The sequence below is a fragment of the Onychostoma macrolepis genome, chromosome 21 (genome assembly GCF_012432095.1).
Source record: "Onychostoma macrolepis isolate SWU-2019 chromosome 21, ASM1243209v1, whole genome shotgun sequence".
Lineage (NCBI taxonomy): Eukaryota > Metazoa > Chordata > Actinopteri > Cypriniformes > Cyprinidae > Onychostoma > Onychostoma macrolepis.
In genome coordinates this window covers 31,163,454-31,171,976 of record NC_081175.1, presented here as the reverse complement: position 1 = coordinate 31,171,976, position 8,523 = coordinate 31,163,454, and the positions used below count along the sequence as shown (strand labels likewise).

General features: G+C 44.0%; 2 protein-coding genes across 4 annotated transcripts in view; both read left to right on the top strand.

The window, feature by feature from the left end:
- dtwd2 (DTW domain containing 2) overlaps positions 1–1,797 on the top strand; it is a 9,297-nt gene extending 7,500 nt beyond the window's left edge. For both annotated transcript variants that reach the window (XM_058757693.1, XM_058757692.1), the window contains exons 2-6: positions 472–562; positions 632–726; positions 914–1,106; positions 1,247–1,375; positions 1,450–1,797. In XM_058757693.1, the coding sequence (XP_058613676.1) occupies positions 472–562; positions 632–726; positions 914–1,106; positions 1,247–1,375; positions 1,450–1,620 (679 nt within the window). In that variant the 3' untranslated portion in view covers positions 1,621–1,797. The remainder of the gene's footprint in view (positions 1–471; positions 563–631; positions 727–913; positions 1,107–1,246; positions 1,376–1,449) is intronic.
- A 183-nt stretch (positions 1,798–1,980) lies between these two features.
- stard4 (StAR-related lipid transfer (START) domain containing 4) lies at positions 1,981–8,523 on the top strand. 2 transcript variants are annotated; one of them, XM_058757694.1, is made up of 6 exons: positions 1,981–2,058; positions 2,320–2,412; positions 2,546–2,595; positions 2,945–3,071; positions 3,280–3,394; positions 8,292–8,523. In XM_058757694.1, the coding sequence occupies exons 2-6, from the start codon at positions 2,320–2,322 to the stop codon at positions 8,513–8,515; spliced, it is 609 nt and encodes a 202-aa protein (XP_058613677.1). In that variant the 5' UTR covers positions 1,981–2,058; the 3' UTR covers positions 8,516–8,523. The 2 variants fall into 2 exon arrangements, with proteins under 2 accessions (XP_058613677.1, XP_058613678.1); XM_058757695.1 differs by lacking the exon at positions 2,320–2,412 and having other exon boundaries at positions 2,035–2,058.

Here is an 8,523-nt window from a genome sequence, read left to right as displayed (position 1 = left end):
GAGCCCTGCACATCATCAGCTATAATGAGGGAATAAATCAATAAATCCTGGCCATGAATAAACATGTCGCAGGAATGAGTTCTTATTTTGTGGTCATGATATATATATCCCCGCAAAACCAGTCATAAGGGTCAATTTTTTTTAAATTTATATTTGTAAATCATCTGAAAGTTGAATAAATAAGCTTTCCATTGATGTATGGTTTGTTAGGATCGGACACTATTTGAAAATCTGGAATCTGAGGGTGCAAATCTAAATATTGAGAAAATCACCTTTAAAGTTGCAGAAATGTATCTTATGATTTTTGGCATAAAAGAGAAATGGATAATTTTGACCCATACTGTGTAAAATAAACTCATGCTACATATGACTGGTTTTGTGCTCCAGGGTCACATACGTGTATATTTCCCCCGTCCGTCTCTGTGGTCATCAGTGTCCAGTTCCTCTCTGAACGCTGTGTTTTCTCGCCAGTCGTCCGCTGAAGGTGTGTCTGTGTCCGTATCTCCCGCCACGTCCTCTAGACGTCTCCACGTGTCTCTACATCGTCCAGCACCCGGCCGAGGTTTGTGTCCAGTCTCTGGAAGCTGCTCGTGATGCTCTCAGATGAGTGAGTGTTCTTCTGTTTCTGCAGGAGAGCCGGGTCCTGCGCACGGTTCCGCTCCTGACAGCCTGTCTCCCGCCGGGAAAGTGCCGGGTGTTCGTGGGCAGGCGTTTTTCTGAAGAGAGGTGTGTGTGTGTGTGTGTGTGTGTGAGTGTGTGTGTGAGTGTGTGTGTGTGTGTGTGTGTGTGTGTGTGTGTGTGTGTGTGTGTGCGTGCGTGCGTGCGTGCGTGTGAGTGTGAGTGTGAGTGTGTGTGAGTGTGAGTGTGTGTGTGTGTGATGGTCTTCAGTGCTGTGCTGGTGTGTGTGTATCAGGTATCCGGAGCTGGCGGCTGTGTGTAAAGACGCTCGTACGCTGCTGCTGTATCCCGGAGCCGGCGCAGAGAACCTGGAGGATCTGAGCTCAGACTTCACTGCGACGGCGCACAGCGTGATCCTCATCGACGGCACCTGGAGTCAGGCCAAAGACATGTTCCTGAGGAACGCGCTGCTGCGGCTGCCCAGACAGGTGCGTCTGATTGGCTCTGAAGCCGTTCTTTGGTCAGTTACAGGCTGCGTTCAGTCGTTAAACGGCTGCACTGAGATCGGTCAAACACTAGATGAGTGCATCCCTGAGGAGCAGAGTTGAGCAGTGCTGTGTTGTTGCAGGTGCAGCTCCGCAGCGCCCCGTCCAGTCAGTACGTGATCCGCACGCAGCCCAACAACATGTGTGTGTCGACGCTGGAGTGTGCGGCCGCCGCGCTCTCCATCATGGAGAAGAACCGCAGCATCCCGGAGGTCAGCGCTCCGAAGCAGAGCTCGTGTGCAGACGTCTGATGATCTGATGCTGATCGTGTGTGTGTTTCTCGCAGGTTCTTCTCAAACCTCTGCAGGCTCTGTGCTCCTTTCAGCTGCAGCACGGCGCTCAGATCCACCACAGCAAAGAACATCTCATCAGAAACGGACAGTACAACAAGATCATGCCCAAAAACAAGCGCAAGATTCGCCGGATGCAGAAACTCATCACCAACCAGAATATATGAGACTTTTCAAATGAAAACACAGCCTATTTTTCAGATTCTTCTACAGCACTGAGATTCAGTTTTTTGTAGTTTTACAAATTCAGAGCAATATTCACGTGAGCCTTGTGCGTGGATGAAGCTTCATGCTATTGTAACACGTTTATTGAACGACTGTGATTTTGTTCTTGTTTGAAGCATTAAAGCGGTTGATGTGAGATGTGTTTTGCGCCCCCTGCTGTCATAATGCTGGAAACTGACCCAATAACATCCGAGAGTTAAACAGCCAATCAGCTCGCGAGTCTGAGCGCCTCTGGCTTCGTTCGACCAATCAAACGAGGTCAAATACATTTAAGGCGGGATCGGCGCTTCTGATTGGCTGTCCAGCGTATTTACAATGAGAAATAAACATCTGATGAAAAACTAGAATCACTTTCATCTGAGCGAATATTCGCCGACACGGTACGACGCGATCATGTTTATTCACGTGTTATTCATCAGCTGATTGTGATTTTAGATGCTTTCTAATGACTAAAGAACACTAATCGAGTGAATGTGAATTTATTACAGTAATAGTTGTATTTGTTTGGAATAGTCTGCATTCCGCTAGGCAGTTATTGCAATAATAATTGTTTAGGCTAATAATGTATGTTTTCATAAATGACGGACAGTTTAGTACTGTAATAACTCATCATAATTGTAGTTGTAACGGATGTCTTCCAGATGTTTTCACACATGAGTTCCGCGAAGCTGCAGGAGACTCTGGAGGCGTATCACAGTCTGAATGAAGCCGAGTGGAGCGTCGCTAAGAAATCAGTCAGTTCCGTTTAAAACTGTTCATTCGGTTCGTTTAAAACTGTTCATTCGGTTCGTTTAAACGCTGATATGGTGCGGTTTCGGTCGTTTGTAGCAGCGCAGAAACACGTGAGTTGTTCTGTGGTTGTTTCAGAGGGATGCGAGCGTCTGGAGGAAACCATCGGAGGAGTTCCGCGGCTTTCTGTGAGTTTAAACTAATGATGCATAAACTACTTAGACTAGTCTTATAATTAGCTATCTATTTTTTCATAAAGATAACTTTTTTAACTCAGATACATGAATTCATTGGTCTAATTTGAATCTGAACAGTAAAGCTGATGATGCACCGAGCAGGTTTTTGAGCAATGTTGCTCGGGTATTTTAACATTCCTGTGTGGATATCTCAGATCGGTGTGGGCCCCGGGTCTCTCCCGGTTAACGGTAACATTTCTCAAAGTTGGCCAGTGTGTCATCAGCCTAAGACGTGGTAACTGCTAGTTAGTTCTTCAGGCGTGAGTAAGTTCTGAGCTGCTGGCTGGTTGTGTGTTTGCAGATATAAAACTGAAGGAATCGTAGCAGAGACTCCGCAGCGGATCATGGACTTCATCCGTCCCGGGGCCCTCAGAATGGACTGGGACAGTATGATCACTTCACTGGAGATCCTGCAGACCCCGGAGCAGGTGAACACACGTCTGCGTCACGTTAATGTACAACTGGGTTATGAGAGCGGGTGAATGTTCAGTGATAAAGAGATTCACAACCGCAGTAAAACACCTGCACATTATTCATTAGAATCTCTGATTAGACTGAACTGAAGTGTGTTTGGGGTCAAACTGGCGCTGTTTCTGTGACACGAGCGTTTAATAAAGTCCTGCATGTGTTTTTCAGGGCTGCTGTGTTTTGAAATACACCACCGGAGGACAGCTGTGGAACATCATCTCTCCGCGAGAGTTTGTGGATTTCTCCTACACCACCGGCTATCAGCGCGGCCTGCTGTCCTGCGGTCAGTATCTGTCCTGCGGTCAGCAGTCGGTATCTGTCAGAGGTCAGCGGTCAGTATCTGTCAGAGGTCAGCAGTCGGTATCTGTCCTGCGGTCAGCGGTCAGTATCTGTCAGAGGTCAGCAGTCGGTATCTGTCCTGCGGTCAGCGGTCGGTATCTGTCCTGCGGTCAGCGGTCGGTATCTGTCCTGCGGTCAGCGGTCGGTATCTGTCCTGCGGTCAGCAGTCGGTATCTGTCAGAGGTCAGCGGTCAGTATCTGTCAGAGGTCAGCAGTCGGTATCTGTCCTGCGGTCAGCGGTCGGTATCTGTCAGAGGTCAGCAGTCGGTATCTGTCCTGCGGTCAGCGGTCGGTATCTGTCCTGCGGTCAGCGGTCGGTATCTGTCCTGCGGTCAGCGGTCGGTATCTGTCCTGCGGTCAGCGGTCGGTATCTGTCCTGCGGTCAGCAGTCGGTATCTGTCCTGCGGTCAGCGGTCGGTATCTGTCCTGCGGTCAGTCTCAGCATCAGCTCAGGCGGTCATCTTTTGCTGGTGTGAATGGCACCTGAATCGTTTCAGAAAGCGACTCTCACGATATATTTCTCTCCGTTGACCTCTGTTCGTGTTCGTGTGAATGCAGGAGACAGTAAATGCAGCTCTCGTCAGTTATCAAGTGTGCTGAACTCTGACCAGTGAATTCACATCACATGAATCCATGTGACCAGCAGAAGATCGACATGACCTCTTACCTGATTTTAAAAACATTAATGATTGGAGTGTTGCAGTAAAGTGAACAGATGACATTTTCACGTTTTTGATGCATTTTGATGCAGACTCTGTACAAAAGTCAATAATACATCTAAAATGTAAAAACATACAATCTACTCCACTTTCCTGCAGCGCTCCAGTTTTAAATATATGTTCTTTTAATTCAGTTTTGAGTTTAGATCTGCTGTTGGTCACGTGATTCACAGGTCAGAGTTCACCAAGCTTAAACTTCGGAACGCAGCGAAATGCAAACTTTTCGCAGGAGCTTGTGTTTCCGGTCTAATCTGTAATATGACTCGGGTGAGGGATTCGTTCAGTTTGTGTTGACCGCGCATGCACAACATCCTAATATTAGTTCACCTCGTTAGTTTAATTAGTCGTCCGTTTATCCCGTGACAGTCCATAGACGCTATGCAGTCTGTGCCGGAAATAGAAATGATTAATTCACTTCTCAAGTCTTCGGGTCTGAGTCATCGTTCTGTTATCACGTGACATGACAGCAGTATTGGACGCAGATATAAGTTAATAATTCCCAACCTTCCTTACAAACAAGTTTACAGTTATGTGATGCTTTCCTTTTTTATTCCTCACAATTTATACATATTATATAAAATTCTGTCATGATGGTTAATATAATGTGGTGATAGTCAAATCACTCTGATAAAGCAACGATACCTACATATATTAACAGCATACAGTTATTACAAATATGTAATTTTTGTATGTATTGTAAGATACTGAGCCGGGAAGCGAACGACTCGAGAGATGAACTAATCAGTTCTGTTTCCGGTACAGACTGCGTAGCTTAGTTTACGAGGATGTGACGTGATGAAAGAACGAGCGATACGGATCCGGAGGAGAGGAAAACTAACAGACTGCATAATCTAAAACAGAATTAATCCTTTCTGTTTCTCATAATCTGACATTATAGTTTTATTGCATAAACTGTCTTATTTGAAACAAGCAGATGTGTCAGTGGAATCTGGCTATTAACATGTAACATTTTAATAATATTCTGCTGAAATGAACGAAATGACTTGAAAAAAGATTAATTCGTTTTGATGAATGAGATTCAAAGATCCGAGTCGGTAAAATGATCCGATCTTCCCATCACCAGTGCTGAGTAAGTTACTCTTAAAAAGTAATTAATTACTAGTTACTAATTACATCTTCACCAGTGTAATTAGATTACTGTACAAATTACTCTCTCCAAAAAGTATTTAATTACTTATTAATAATTACTTTCTAAATCCTATATCAACCTCGACAAGTTAATGCTACAAGGATAGACATGAAACGCTTCTTTTAATTCTTTCAAATAACTGCATAAATTATTCTGGTCACACTTTAGATTAGAGTCCAGTTCTCACTATTAACTAAACTTTTGCCTTAATATACTCCTAATTACTGCTTATTAATACTTCGTAAAGTAGTTGTTAAGTTTATGAATTGAGTAGGATTAAGGATTTAGAATAAGGTCTTGAAGAATAAGACATTAATCTGTGCTTTTAATGTAATAATAAACAGCCAATATCCCAGTAATATTCATGCTAATAACCAGCTACAGTAGTTAATAGTGGGAACTGGACAATGAATTGTTACCAATATTCTTATTAACTCCCCAAAGTATTTAAAATGAGAAGGGTACATAAAAAGCATGCATTTTAAGGTTAGACTTTAAATTTTGATGTTAAATCCACTATTATATTGTGTATAAATGTTCTACAGTCTATACACAGTATTAAGTTTAATTACATAAGAAGTAACTGTAATTAAATAAGAGTAATCCCTTACTTTACTTTTTCAAGGGAAAAGTAATTAAATTAGTTAGTAATTAGTTACACTCAACACTGCCCATCAGTAATGCATTTGCATGCGTGTGAATGGAAGTCAATGGAAGGAAAGTGCAGTGTGCCGCGAGGTTTTTGTACGTAAGCCATGTTTTTCTGAAGGTGTTAGCTGTGTTGTGTGATGGTCTGTTGTGTGATGGTCTGCGTTGTGTGATGGTCTGTTGTGTGATGGTCTGTTGTGTGATGGTCTGTTGTGCGATGGTCTGCGTTGTGTGATGGTCTGTTGTGTGATGGTCTGTTGTGTGATGGTCTGTGTTGTGTGATGGTCTGTTGTGTGATGGTCTGTTGTGTGATGGTCTGCGTTGTGTGATGGTCTGTTGTGTGATGGTCTGCATTGTGTGATGGTCTGTGTTGTGTGATGGTCTGTTGTGTGATGGTCTGTTGTGTGATGGTCTGTTGTGTGATGGTCTGTGTTGTGTGATGGTCTGTTGTGTGATGGTCTGCGTTGTGTGATGGTCTGTTGTGTGATGGTCTGCGTTGTGTGATGGTCTGTTGTGTGATGGTCTGTTGTGTGATGGTCTGTTGTGTGATGGTCTGTTGTGTGATGGTCTGCGTTGTGTGATGGTCTGCGTTGTGTGATGGTCTGCGTTGTGTGATGGTCTGTTGTGTGATGGTCTGTGTTGTGTGATGGTCTGTTGTGTGATGGTCTGCGTTGTGTGATGGTCTGCGTTGTGTGATGGTCTGCGTTGTGTGATGGTCTGTGTTGTGTGATGGTCTGTGTTGTGTGATGGTCTGTGTTGTGTGATGGTCTGTTGTGTGATGGTCTGTGTTGTGTGATGGTCTGTTGTGTGATGGTCTGTGTTGTGTGATGGTCTGTGTTGTGTGATGGTCTGCGTTGTGTGATGGTCTGTGTTGTGTGATGGTCTGTTGTGTGATGGTCTGTTGTGTGATGGTCTGTGTTGTGTGATGGTCTGTTGTGTGATGGTCTGTGTTGTGTGATGGTCTGTTGTGTGATGGTCTGTGTTGTGTGATGGTCTGTTGTGTGATGGTCTCGTTGTGTGATGGTCTGTGTTGTGTGATGGTCTGCGTTGTGTGATGGTCTGAGTTAGGGCTGCACGACATATCGTTTTAGCATCGATATCGCGATATGCACATCCGCGATAGTCACATCGCAGTATGTGCGATTTTTAGTATACTGACCGTTATATTCTCCGTTTAAATCCTTTGAACTTTGTGTCAGTACGTCATAAAAAGAATGAGGGATTTACTCGCAAGGATTTGCCGTGTCGCGCCGCATCCAGTGTAGACGGCATCACTGATTATAATGGGTTCTATTGTATTTTGTCAGCGCCCTTTGTAGACACGGTGAGAGTCACTCAGATATATGTGAACACTGAATTCCATTCAGTTCCGTGTCTATTTGTGCCTGAAATGACACATACGCGCGAAACTGTCAAAATGCATGTCTCTGCAAGTATCCTTGTAAACACAGTTGCTTATGGCTTAGGTGAAGGTAAAAAAATTGATAAAGAAAATGGATAGTATAGGCTCACAGCAGTTTAGTGTTTCTAAGGCTTTCAGTGTCATGAATGTTAATCAAACAGCAAAACACAGAGAAAAATCACTTTTGTAGCTTTAACAGATTTATTAGATTTAATTTATACAGTGTTATTTTACATTTGATTATTCAACCAGTATACCTGAATACTGTTAGACTTACTGGAAAAAATATAAAACACTGTTATATCTTTGTTCTATTATATTTATCTATGTTTGTAATTTGTTCATTTTTCTATGCTGATTTACTCATCTACAATATTTTTTTTCCAAATAGAGCTTTTCAAGTCATCTGGAGTTTTTTTTTTTTTTTTTCATATCGCAATATATATCGCAGAAATACAAAATATCGCAATGTGAGTTTTTTCCAATATCGTGCAGCCCTAGTCTGCGTTGTGTGATGGTCTGCGTTGTGTGATGGTCTGCGTTGTGTGATGGTCTGTTTTGTGTGATGGTCTGTTGTGTGATGGTCTGCGTTGTGTGATGGTCTGCGTTGTGTGATGGTCTGCGTTGTGTGATGGTCTGCGTTGTGTGATGGTCTGCGTTGTGTGATGGTCTGCGTTGTGTGATGGTCTGTTGTGTGATGGTCTGTTGTGTGATGGTCTGCGTTGTGTGATGGTCTGTTGTGTGATGGTCTGTTGTGTGATGGTCTGTGTTGTGTGATGGTCTGTTGTGTGATGGTCTGTTGTGTGATGGTCTGCGTTGTGTGATGGTCTGTTGTGTGATGGTCTGTGTTGTGATGGTCTGTTGTGTGATGGTCTGTTGTGTGATGGTCTGCGTTGTGTGATGGTCTGTGTTGTGTTGGCAGGTGTGAGCGTGGAGCATTACGAGCAGAGAACAGGCTTCATTCGAGGGTTCAATCATCCGTGTGGCTGGTTCTGTGTGCCGGCGCCGGACTCTGAGCTCAGTGTACTGACCGGATACATCCAGACGGACCTGAGAGGGATGCTGCCGCAGACGGCGGTGGACACAGCTATGGCCAGCGGACTGGTCAACTTCTACAGTGACCTGAGACGGGCTCTGAAAGCTTAGTGTTTGAT

Excerpts from the sequence above, each read along its gene's own strand:
- stard4 (XM_058757694.1), top strand. The coding sequence starts at position 2,320 with ATGTTTTCACACATGAGTTCCGCGAAGCTGCAGGAGACTCTGGAGGCG. Across the intron at positions 2,413-2,545 it reads GGAGCGTCGCTAAGAAATCA|AGGGATGCGAGCGTCTGGAG; the intron begins GTCAGTTCCGTT and ends TGGTTGTTTCAG. Across the intron at positions 2,596-2,944 it reads GAGGAGTTCCGCGGCTTTCT|ATATAAAACTGAAGGAATCG; the intron begins GTGAGTTTAAAC and ends GTGTGTTTGCAG.